This window comes from Desmodus rotundus, chromosome 8 (genome assembly GCF_022682495.2).
Source record: "Desmodus rotundus isolate HL8 chromosome 8, HLdesRot8A.1, whole genome shotgun sequence".
In the NCBI taxonomy this organism is placed as follows: Eukaryota; Metazoa; Chordata; class Mammalia; order Chiroptera; family Phyllostomidae; genus Desmodus; species Desmodus rotundus.
This window is the reverse complement of record NC_071394.1, coordinates 49,941,685-49,955,181: the sequence shown is the minus strand read 5'-3', so window position 1 is coordinate 49,955,181 and position 13,497 is coordinate 49,941,685. Positions and strand designations below refer to the sequence as shown.

Genomic DNA, 13,497 nt, shown 5'->3' with positions numbered 1-13,497 from the left:
ATTTATTTTTCCATTACCATTTAGTCACCTTATAATCCCCTCCCCCCAGCAGTTACCACATTGTAGTCCATGTGCATTCTAAACACTCAAAATTCTACTAAACCAAAAATCTGGAAATACTATTTACTAATCATGAAATTTAATGTTAAAAATTTTAAAAACATCTATCTTATCTTAGGATAGACATATTGTCATTATTAATTTTACATACAAATATAAGGAAAAAGTGTTCAAAATGGTTAAACTGTATAAATATATGTATATGGCCCTAGCTTGTGTAGCTCAGTGGATTGAGCATGGACCTGCGAACCAAAGGGTCACTGGTTCAATTCCCAGTCAGGGCACATGCCTGGGTTATAGGCCAGGTACCCAGTAATGGGTGCATGAGAGGTAAACACACATTGATGTTTCTCTGCCTCTCTTTCTCCTTCCTTTCCTCTCTCCCTAAAAATAAATAAATAAAAATCTAAAAAATTATTAAAAATATATGTATATATGTATTAGGTATATGGTGCTGTAATAGAAATATTTCACCATTAATTGTATTATTAAAGTTTGGCAAGGTAAACAATTGTCACATATCTATTAATTATTATGTAAAATAATTTCTTCCATCTTTAGAATAAGTTAACAAATACAGTAAAATAGCATTTAAAATGATTCGGTTATTGATTTCATTTCATTGATATATTTGAGTAAATATAATTCATTAAACATTTTCAATACTTAATAGTTCACTTGTGCAACAACTACAGTGGTTTTTGAAAGATATTTTGTCTAGATAATGACATCCAAGTATATCTGGATTAACATGTCAAATAATCAGTAAATTATTCATTCAGAATTTTAAAAAATAGCTAGACTTCATAGGAATTAAGTAAGTTCACTGATGTATAGCACTTGGAACACATAGTAAATGAAGTCACAGAAGTGGTGGGTCTAGTTTGGTTCATGGTTTGCCATCTTGGTGGTGTTCAGGTTGATAATGACCTTCCATCAAAGTCTATACGCTCCCAGGTTTGCAATGGAGGGTAATTACTAGACCTCCACCCCTACTGCTAGGTTACAGGAGTAGGTCAAGCCTACACATCTGACTGTGTCTCCATGATTCTCAGTCTTGTTGATCAGTGTGAGTCCCCATCCCCCAAGTGGGAAAAGGCTTGATGAAACTGCTAAAGTCACAGAACTTGTGGGTATGGCCTATGATAAATGATAATTGCTCAACAAATGTTAACTATTTTTATGAGTAATATTAGTATGAGTTTAATATAGGTTATTTACTTAACAGAATAGAAAAGCTCTCAAAGTTAAAGTCAAGTAATGCAACCTTAATTCTCATTAACTTTAGTTCAATGATGATTTATTGGATTGAAGATATAGTCAAAGTAAAGAATGTTATAGGTAGGAAGGTCACTTAAAAAGCTATTGGAAAAACTTACTTGACAAAAGGGTAAACTGTGGATAGGATAAACAAATGGAGAAGAGCAGTGGACAATAAGTACCATGTGGAAGGAAAAACTTGTGATACGTCATAGTGGGGGGTAAAGGAAGAAACACAAAAGAAACCCCCAGGAGGTGCTCATGCTTCCTGCATATATTAATATAAATTATATTAGAGGTCTGCTAGGCAGATACAAGATCTTGAGAGAAAAATGAAGAGTTCAGTTAGAATACATTCAAGCTCAGTTTTTAGCACTTGGAACTGGGAAGACTGTGGGCCAACCAAATGTAATGTACAACAGACAATTAGATATCCAAATCAGAATTTCAGAGAAAAGGACATTATTTAGATTTATTTTTAGGTAATTAAAACAGAATGTGCATGTTTGTGCTCTAAAATGTTTGTTTAATAAATATTGTGTAACCATCATTTGTAGGTTTGTCCACACACTATTGTCTCAATGGTGATCATTTGATCCTGCAGACATGTTATAAACTGCTTCCGGACTACTGTTGCATATCTGAATCTATCATGAAAACATAGAAATCCTGTGCCAAGAAGGATCCTTGGGAGTGTCCAATTCCACCTTTTTAAGGAATGAGAATGTTAATTCCAGTTATGAGTAAGTAAGGTATCCAGTGGCTAAGATCAATAAAGTCTGATGACTTAACTCAGGGTTTTTCCTCACTATCCACACTTCTAATCATCAGTGTAAGCGTCTTGTGTCTTCAGATAGACTGACCCATTTCACAAGCAATAAATAACTCTTATACCTCATAGCATTTAACAGTATATATATATACACATAGATTTAGATGTCAAATATGACCTAGAGAAAGAATTATATAGACATGAGTAATTACCAAGATAAAATACATTGAGAGCATCCTTAAACAAAAGAATAAATTCCCAGTAAATACCATATCAATTTTATAGATTATTTAAATCTATTAAAACATTAAAACTCTATTAAGTCTATGAAAAAAATAAACTTCTTTAAAAATTACAACTTGTGGGAGAACCAAGATGGAGGCATAGGTAGACACACTGCGCCTCCTCGCACAACCAGAACTGACAGAAAATCGAAGGGCAAGGAAGTCCAACACCAAGTAGATAAAAAAAAGAAACATTCATCCAGAGCAGTAGGAGGGGCGGAGACAGGCAGCCGGGGTGGGGAGAGGACCCTCGTGGGTGGCCTTGGCGGGACCGCAACTGGCGGAGTGTGGGACTAACGGGGCAGGCAATTTGCCCCACATTCGCACACAGATAAACTGGGACGAATGGCGGGGGAGCAAAGCAGACCGTGTAACAAAGGGCTCCAGCGTGGGGAAATAAAGCCTCAAACCTCTGATTGAAAACACCTGTGGGGGTTGGAGCAGCAGCAGGAGAGCCTCACAGCTTCGCAGGAGAGGTCGTTGGAGAGACCCACAGGGGCCTAGAGCGTGCACAAGTCCACCCACTCGGGAACCAGCACCAGAGGGGCCCAATTTGATTGTGGGTAGTGGAGGGAGTGACTCAAATCCGGTGGAGAGTGGAGCAAGCACCATTGCTCCCTCTCTGCCCTTCCCCCACATACAGCGTCACAGCGCAGTGACCAGCATTACCCCGCCCAGGGGAAGACCAAAGGCTCTGCCCCTTTAAGTAACAGACGCGCCAAGACAAAAAAAAAAAAAAAAAAAGGCCCAAAAGACAGAACACTTCAAAGCTCCAGAAAAAATACAACTAAGCGAGGAAGAGATAGCCAACCTATCGGATGCACAGTTCAAAACACTGGTTATTAAGATGCTCACAGAATTGGTTGAATTTGTTCAAAAACTAGATGAAAAAATGAAGCCTATGCTAAGAGAAACAGAGGAAAATGTACAGGGAACCAATAGTGAGGCGAAGGAAACTGGGACTCAAATCAATGGTGTGGACCAGAAGGAAGAAAGAAGCATCCAACCAGAAAAGAATGAAGAAACAAGAATTCGGAAAAATGAGGAGATGCTTAGGAACCTCCAGGACATCTTGGAACGTTCCAACATCAGAATTATAGGGGTGCCAGAAGGAGAAGAGGAAGAACACAAAATTGAAAACTTATTTGAACAAATAATGAAGGAGAACTTCCCCAGTCTGGCAAAGGAAATAGACTTCCAGGAAGTCCAGGAAGCTCAGGGAGTCCCAAAGAAGGTAGACCCAAGGAGGAACACACCAAGGCACATCATAATTACATTACCCAAGATTACACAGAAGGAGAGAATCTTAAAAGCAGCAAGAGAAAAGGAGACAGTTACCTACAAAGGAGTGCCCATAAGACTATCAGCTGATTTCTCAAAAGGGACCTTGCAGGCAAGAAGGGACTAGAAAGAAATATTTGAAGTCATGAAAGGCAAGGATCTATATCCAAGATTACGTGATCCAGCAAAGCTATCATTTAGAATGAAAGGGCAGATAAAGTGCTTCTCAGATAAGGTCAACTTCAAGGAGTTCATCATCACCAAGCCATTATTATATGAAATGTTAAAGGGACTTATCTAAGAAAAAGAAGAAGATGAAAAACTATGAACAGTAAAATGACAACAAACTCACAACTATCAACAACTGAACCTAAAAAACAAAAACAAAAACAAAAACTAAGCAAACAACTATAACAGGAACAGAGTCAGAGAAATGGACATCACATGGAGGGTTTTCAGTGGGGAAGGGGAGAGGAAGAATGAGAGGGATAGGTACAGGGAATAAGAAGCATAATTGGTAGGCATAAAATAGACGGGGAGAGGTTGAGAATAGTATAGGAAACAGAGAAGTCAAAGAACTTATATGTACAACCCATGGACATGAAATAAGAGGGTAGGAATGCTGGAGGGTTGGAGGGTACAGGGCAGAGGGAGCATAAAGGGGGAAAAATTGGGAAAACTGTAATAACCTAATCAATAAAATATACTTAAAAATGAATAAATTAGTTTTTACCATATAATATAATAAATACATGAAGTTTGATGTGCTATTGATGAAAATGTACACTTTATATAAAATACCCAAACAAATGGAATTTCAGAAGTTTTTTATTTCAAAATAATTTGGGAGTGGAAGAATATGAAGTTATACTATATGATAGGAAAATGGTGACTTCTTAAAAATGTCATTTATTTAAATAAACTTATTTTTAACCGTCTGTATTTATAATAAAAAAGTAATCAATATCTTTCACAGACCCATAAAAGCTGGAAAAACTAAAAGGGAAAAATAAATCAACAAAACCCTGCTTATGAAATCTGCCCTTTTCTAAGGAAACCAAAAAACAAGCAAAACCCATCACAGCATTCCATATGCTTGCACCTGAACTCATCTATTTTCACTTCTGATTATCAAAATGCAAAAACTTGTAAAACAATTTTCAAAAAGCAAATCTGATGTTAATTCACATGTACAGACATGCCGTACTTTTCTCTGAATGCTTTCCCCGCGTGGAGAACCAATTGGTCAGTCATAACAGACTGTCTCCATTTCTATCATCACAGCCAAGGCTGAGTTCAGTCTATTTGAGCTGCCTACAAATGGACTCTTATCTCTTATGAACTGATTAATTTAAAAACAGGACTTTATTTTTTATAAAACTATGAAAATCAAATTTTGGAATCTGTCATTATTTATAATCAACCAGCAGAGGGCTATAGCTATATAACCAGGTTGATGATAATTAAATGTAAAGAAAATGCCAATTTGGGCCAAATGTAAATGTTTTCAAATATTAAGATATTTGTCCTCATAGTGGCAAATCTTACCTAGAAACCTGACTGATTGACTTTTAATTTTAACATAGGATTAAATATATGAGGCCAAAGTGACTAATATATGGTAAATTTCATTTATTCACATTTATTTGGCTATGAATAGATCTTATATTTTATAATTTTCAGTTCCATAAAAAACACGACATACATTTGCAGATTATTGTTATTTATGTTCCTTTTTGGCATTGTTGGTTTTGGTATTTGATACCCATTATTAAACAAGATCTTAGATTTTTTAAAACATTAAAATAGCTCTGATTTAATATTAGCATATTAAATTAGAAAGAATGTATAGGGAACTTGGGTAGTGCGATGAATCAGGTTTAAAATTATAAGCTGTTGAAATGCATTCAGTTGGGTATTGTGTGAGGAGCTATAAATACTTACCGACGACTGTGGGAAACATGTTAACCACAACAAGGCCAGTGAATTCTGAACCACATCCGCGTCGTTCTCGGTCAGCGTGGCTTGCATCGTGGCCGGTTAGCATGCCTCCAGCACTGACATGCAATTCACCACCAGCAGGAATCTGAACACCTGCCTAGGGTGTGAAAAAGAATTGCCACTGGAAGAAAATGTGATTCCCTTAAAAACAACATCTTTACATTTTGTTTGATATAGTTTTATTTGTTCAGTGAATATCTACTGAGAGCATACTATGTGTCAAGCGCAAGATGAGACAGTATACAAATCTAATGGAGAGGAAGAAAGAGAGAGAGAGGTTTCCAGGAAGTGGGGTTTATTCAATCGTGTAATTATTTAATATGATGATTATTTTAAAATCATCATTCCAAAGCATGAATATGTACAGTTTATTCATATCCTGTTTATTTCTAAAAGAATTCTGATGACAATATAAATAAAATTTGAAAAGGAGAAAAATACTTACAAATCTACCACCTAAAAACATCAAACTAATTTCATATTTCTGACTTCCCCATCTATTTCTTCTTCATAGATACTCAGAAATTTTGTATAGCTGAAAAGTGTTTACATCTGTGTTTCTCAATTAAAATTATAACTTAAGAAGATTAAAATAACTACACTGTCTATGAAATATTGTTAACATGCATTCATTATAATTAATATGAATGTATATACTTTTCATTATTTTGTTATTAATTTAAAAAGCAAAAGAAATAGGCTTTATGAGATTGCAATTGGAGTGGAATAAGGGTGAAGATGGTCTCATCTTGCCCCTCTCCAAAAGACTTACAGGAAACCGAGGATGGGAGATACTATTTCAAAAAAGCTTTTGGAGAGGAATGGGGAAAACCGGATGAAAGAAGGTGATGGGATTAGCCAAAGAACATATGAACATCACCCACAGACAACAGCGTGGTTATGGCCAGAGGGAAGGAGGGCGAGATCGGGGGGAGGTGAACGAAGTGTGTGTGCAGGGGTATGGGGACATCTGTAATAATGTTAACAATAAAAATAAAGAAAAAAAGAAAAAGAAAACCTTTTATTCCAGTGATGGCCAATAGGCCAGAATGTAACCATAGAGGTGTAGAGAGAAAAAAAAAGTGTTTCGTAGGTATTCAGATCTCACAGCTGTCTTTGGCCAGGCTAAGAAGCAAGTCAAAGGTAATAGGTAGCTAGCTGGTAACTCAGGTCAGGGAATGAAAAAAGGTGTCAGGGACCTACCAGACTGAAGGGCATACTGAAAGGGATCAGATGCTACATAGAAGGGGTGTGAGGCAACCTTGTGCTTTCCTGATCTTTCATGCCACTTTCCTTAGATGGACCATGGCTGCATCTTCCTTTCAAAGTTGCTACCCTTGCCTCTCTTGTCCTTACTTACTGCTAGAACTCTCAAGTTAAATATACAGTTCTACAGTTTTTGTTTAAAATCTCTGAGCTAGCAAATAGCTTTTCAATAAACTCCTTATCTGCTTATTTCAGGTAGTTTCTTTCCTCCAGAAGAAACATCCTAGCTCAAATCCTTTCAAACTTGTCACTTAAAGCAGATTTTTATAAAGATTAAATGTAGTAATGTATGTAAAATGTTTGGCATATAGCCATTCTTCAATCAATTTGTGATTAGAAGCTACCTTTTAGAAATTAGACTCTGAGATATTTTGCTGATATATCTCAGGATTAGGCAAAAGGAAGTTTACAGTTGTTTGTATGGAAAATAATACAATAATTAACAAATGATAATATAAGAATATTCTGTTTTATGTACTCACAACTGTAAACCTACTTTTGCCCCATCCTATATAATAAAACAGTTAGTACAATGTATAGTAAGGTTCTAGATATGGACCAAAATGTATATTTTTCATATATTTTAATTTTACTGTAAAAATATTTGAATTATATAATAGTAAATTTAAAAGAAATCAAAATAATTATTTAAACTATTTGAGAGAACATGGTCCTAAAGTTGTAAATTTGTGACAATTAAACTTACTCTTTATCGAGAACAGCATCTGATCCTTAGCTACAGCAAAAAACAAGTGAGCCACCAAAGTTATAGAACATTGTTACTATAATGTAAAAACAAAATAAGCCAAGTGGTTTTGAAAAACAACTTTCAAAAATTTTATATTTTGTTAAATTTTACCATAAAAAATGCCATTCAGGTGTACGTAGTTTTATTTATTTGTAAGACTACTGGAATCTGAAATCTATTATTTTATCTTCATGAAAAACTTAAAATTGGAGAAGCAATTATGTTGAATAAATATGGCTCAAGGAACCAAAGGAAGTGAGATATATAAATAAAGGCTTAATATTTACACTCACTTAAGTTTTGATTTACAGAATTACTTTTTCCATGTCACTTTGTTTTAGTACCAAGCTTTCATTCCTTTCTTGTATCAGCTAATGACCTACTTTTAATACACTCTGAGTTATTAATTCAAAATTGTTTCTTGCTAGCTGCTAAAACTCTTAATTTATATGTGACAACAGCAATTTTTCCTTAGAGGATTTTAGTTATGCTTGTGAAGCTATTATTACCAAGTAAATGAAAAAGGATAAACTTTATCAAAGCCCTCAGTGAAAATCAGATATAGTCACTTTAAAAAAAAAAAAAGAAGCAGGAAACAAACCTATTTCAGTGTAAAAAGTGCTAGTTGTTAGCAAAAATCTCAGCAGCAATAAATCAATATGAGAATCATTACCTCTGTTTCAGTGGGTCAATACATCTGTCAGTGTTTTTAATATTACTGTACTTTTAGCTGAGATCTTACCTTATTCCAAGCAATTATGGGCTGTAGTTCTCCTTGAACATGACATGAAATGTTTATATTCTTTCCAACCTCTATGCTTGTAACCTGAGGTAGTTGAGTAAACACTGGGAGAACTGTGGAAACAAAATAATGTCACGTCAATATCATTTTTGTCAATATATGCCAGCCATGTCAAACTTTATAAATCTAGATACCATATTGGTTAGCAACACTAGTCTTTTAAAAATCAGTTACTTGTACATCTGAGAAAATGATAAACATCACACCCAGTGTAGTGGTAATTACGGTACAGGTGAGAGCAGTAGAAAAGGAAGACGAATAAACACAGTCTTACCATATTTATAATACTTATTTCTTCATCTAAGTGGTGGTTTTAAGAATTTTCATTATTCTTTCTCAGTATCTTTTTGTAAGTCTGAAATAAAAATATATGGTAAAATAAAAAATGTAATGCTGGCTAAGATAAAAAGAGTTAATCTTAATTTATTTTCTAAAAAAACACAAACTACATGACTCACCAAATATGAAATAGGTAACTGGAATAGCCCAATTATTAAGGAAATCAAATTCATAATTGTCTAAACACCCCAAAAATAAATCTCCAAGAAATAATTTAAAATATTAGTGAATAAATTAATACCAATTCTATACAATTTCATCTAAAACATAAGAGCGCATGTTTCTTGACTCTTTTGCGGAGACTTACTCTAACATCAGAATCAGAGAGAGTCCCCAAAAGAAAACTACGGACCAGTACCTCTTATACACATAGACAAAAAATCATTAACAAAGTATTAGAAAGTGAAATTCATCAATGTAAAAAGGCTTATAAGTCCATGACCATGTAGAGTTTATACAGATGCAAGACTGGTTCAATATTTGAAAATCAGTTAATGGACTCTACCATACTAACATCTAAAGGAGAAAAGTCACTGGATAATATCAATTAATGTAAAAGTACTTGACTAAACTCAACACTCATTTATAATTAAATAAAAACTATCAGCAAAAATAGAAGGCAATTTACACATTTGAAAATAAACAAAAAATACATAAAACTTTCTACTTAATGGTGGAAGAATAAATGCTTTTTCTCTCAGACAGCAAACAAGGCAAGGATGTCTGCACTCTCATTCAACATATTGCTGGAATTTCTAGCCAGTGTAATATGGTAGGAAAGGGCATAGAGGGCATATTAATCGGGAAAAAAAAGAAACAAAACTCCCTATTTGCAGATTATATTGTTTTCTATGTAGAAAATTCTAAAAAATTTACCAAAATACTTCAAAGTGAGCTCAGCAGGAGTGAAAGATATGATAAATATTTTAAAAATTACATTTGTATATTCAAGTGATGAACATATGGACACAGAAATTTTAAAAACAATTTATAAGTGTTCAAAAACATTAAAATACTTAGGTATAATTTAACAAAATGTATACAGCACCTGTGTGCTGAAATCTACAAAATGCTGATGTGAGAAATAAAAAAAAATGTGAATAAATGAAGAGACATTAGCAGATCGAAAATCTCAAGAGAGCAAAGATGACATTTCTTCAAAAATTTGATATTTATATCACAATTCCAGGAAAATTAGTTCTTTGGAGATATAGACAAGATTATTCTAAAGTTTATATGGAAATGCAAATGAATTGAAATGGCTAAACAATTTTGACAAAGAAGAATAAATTGAGAGGAGTCAACCTACAAGTGACTGAATACATAGTTGCAGCAGTAAAGACTGTGTGTTATTGACAAATGGTGAACGCAGACACATATAAATGGCACAGAGTAAACAACTCAGTAAAAGAAACCACGCAAATACCCCAATTGATTTTGACAAAGATGCAAAACAATTACATGGAGGCTTTTTAAACAAACGGTGCTGGAGCAATCGGGTACTCACAGACAAACATACAAACAAAAGATGACCTTTAACCTAAGTCTCAACCCTTATACAAAAAAAAATTAACTCAAAGAGAACAACACACTTAAACATAAAATGTAAAACTATCAAAATTTTAGAAAAAAATATAAGAGATAATCTTTAGAATCTAGGGCCAGGAAAAACGTTCTTAGACTTTGCATCAAAAGCACAATCCATCAAAGAAAAAAATGATAAACTGGACTTCATAAAAATTAAAGCTATTGTGTTATGTTCAGAAAATAAAAAGACAAGTTACAGACCAAGAAATAGTTGCAAATCACATACACAACAAAGGGTTACTGATTCCTCTGATGTAACAAAGTGATCTTTAACATGTCAATACACAACATCTAGATGAATCTCTAGATAATTATGCTGAATTAAAAAACCAACCCCCAAAGCTACATACTGTATAAATCTATTCATATAACATTCTTGAAGTGAAAATTTATAGAAATAGAGAAAAAGTAGTAGTTACCAAGTTTTTAGTGAGTGGTGAATCTGGAGGGGGTGAGAATGGGAGGCAAGCAAGCAACATGAGGATCCCTGTATTAATGACAATTTTCTTTATCTTTACATGTCAATATTCTCATTGTGATATTGTATTATAATTTTGAAATATGTTACCACTGGAGAAAATTGTATAAACAGTACACCAGATCTCTCTGGGTTGTTTCTAACAACCAAATGTGAATCAACAATTATCTCAAAATAAAAAGTTTCATTAAACTAAGTCAACTACGTGAATATGCAAGGGAATCATAAGCATCAAACTCAGCTTAGTGACGAGTAGGCTGGACTTGTGGACTGGTAGAAAAGAAGACGAATGAACACCCTCTAAGCATATTTGCAATGTTTATTTCTTTATCTGAGTGCTGGGTATAAGCACTTTCATCACATCTTTCCTGATATCTTTTTTGCACCACTGAAATAGCAATATATGCTAACATCAAAAATGCATTACTAAGATAAACAAATTCTGTTCTTAAATTGATGATCTTACTTTGTTTTATTAAAATATTTGTTATGTGCTAAGTTAAATATGACTTTGGGTTTGCTGACTCATAGCTTATAGATTCCTGACAATCATAGGGGGCACCTCATGAAGCCCAGTGAATCTATCAGGAAATGATTCTTCTGATTAAACCAAGTGATTTTTAACATCTAATATTTCACATCATGACCTTGATTACCTGATTTCCTGTTTCTCCAACCACTTTCTTCTCTTGTCACAACAACTACTCATTAGCATAGGTTGTGCCATTACTTATAATTTTTTAGAAATGTCTCATACCAAACTCCAAAGCAAAACCTCCTCTCTCTATTGCTCTCTCATTTTCTCATGTTGACTTCAACTATACTCCTGGGAGCCTGTCTCTTCCTCCCTACTGATTAACATCCTTCTAGTTTCATTCTCTTCCCTTTATGGCCAAGATCCCAAATTTCATGACCTCTACCACTTTCTTTCCAGAATTCTCAGCTTCTTTACACCATTGTTCTTCTGTTCAACATAATTGCACTGTTTTCTTCTCACCTCTCCCCCCAAAATATCTGGAGTGGTCATGTCTTGATTTATTGGGGACAAATTGCCCTTGTCACTTCAGATCCCACTGAGCAATAACAGAAAAGATAAACAAACAAACAAAAAACCCTCTGAGCAGTTACTACTCTTTTCAAGTCACTTACTTCATTTCTCAGCATACCCTCCTCCTACAAAATTATGCATCTTCTACTCTACAGAGAAAATACAAGTTGCCAAGACTAGAAATTCCTCAAATTCCTATCATAGAGGTATCTCTCTATATCCATTCTCAGCTCACCACCTCTCCTCATGTAAACTAAAGACATATTGCTTCTCTTACTTTAAAGGCAAATTGCTTCACTGCATTTGCAAATCCCATTCACACTTGTCACCTGAAAGAGATTGAACCATTCATTACTTTCTATTTCATCTTTCTGACTTCTTTCCTTCAGAAAAGCAGGCAGTTCACCACATTCTTCTGTGTATCTGATCCATCTTCACTGCCACCTTTTACTCTTTCCCTTCATGAAACAAAACAAAACAAAACAAAACAAAACCCTGAATAAAAGTAGTCACTGCTCTTATGTCCTTCATTCCTTAAAAAAAAATTAGTTACTAATCAAAGGGTAAAAATTTAAGTTCGGCAAGATGAATAAGCTCTAGACATCTGCTGCACAAGATTGTACTTGTACTCCACAATACTGTATTGTTAAATTTATTTTTAACTAACTTATACTTCCTTGCTATTTTAAGAAGTATCATTTTTAGGACTTCCAGCCAAGATGGAGGTGTAGGTCGATACACTTTGCCTCCTTGTACAACCAAAAGAAGGACAACAACAAATTTAAAAATAAAAAATAACCAGAACTGCCAGAAAATCGAACTGTATAGAAGTCTGACAACCAAGGAGTTAAAGAAGAAACATTCATCCAGACTAGTAGGAGGGGAGGAGACAGGCAGTAGGGCTGGCAGGACTCATGGCAAGGTGGAGGCTGGAGGACCAGGGTGGGCCAGGAGGTGGCAGGCAGGCTGAGCAGTCCCACATTTGAGTGCTGATAAACCATAAGGAACAACTGGGGAGCAAGAGAGGCCATACAATGAAGGGTTCCAGCATGAGGAAATAAAGTCTCAAGACCTCTGACTGGAAAACTTGTGGGGATTGAGGTATCAGGAGAAAATCCCAGGCTCACAGGAGAGTTTCATGGAGAGACCCACAGGGTCCTAGAACTTATACAAAACCACCCACCTGGGAAACAGCATCAGAAGGGCCCAATTTGCCTGCGAGTAGTGGAGGAAATGACTGGAAGTTGTCAGAGAGGTGACCAAGGGGCATTGTTCTCTCTCAGACTCCTGCCCCACATACAGTGTCACAACGTAGCCATGTGGGTTGCCCCACCCTGGTGAATACCTAAGGCTCCCCCCCTTACCAAGTAACAGGCACACTGAGACAAAGAAGTCTGGTCCAAATGAAAGAACAGATCAAAACTTCAGGAAAAATACAACTAAGTGATGAAGAGATAGCTCACCTATCAGATACAGAGTTCAAAACACTGGTTATCAGGATGCTCACAGAAATGGTTGAGGATGGCTGCAAAGTAGAGAAAAAAGTGAAAACTATGGAAAATGAAATAAAG

General features: G+C 35.0%; 1 protein-coding gene across 1 annotated transcript in view; it reads right to left on the bottom strand.

Moving 5' to 3' along the window:
- Positions 1–1,947: 1,947 nt before the first annotated feature.
- Positions 1,948–13,497, bottom strand: part of LOC112320783 (probable oxidoreductase PXDNL) — a 58,809-nt gene continuing 47,259 nt past the window's right edge. Inside the window, 3 exon segments of the mRNA XM_053929252.2 lie at positions 1,948–2,027; positions 5,602–5,755; positions 8,415–8,518. Of these exon segments, the coding sequence (XP_053785227.2) occupies positions 1,948–2,027; positions 5,602–5,755; positions 8,415–8,518 (338 nt within the window).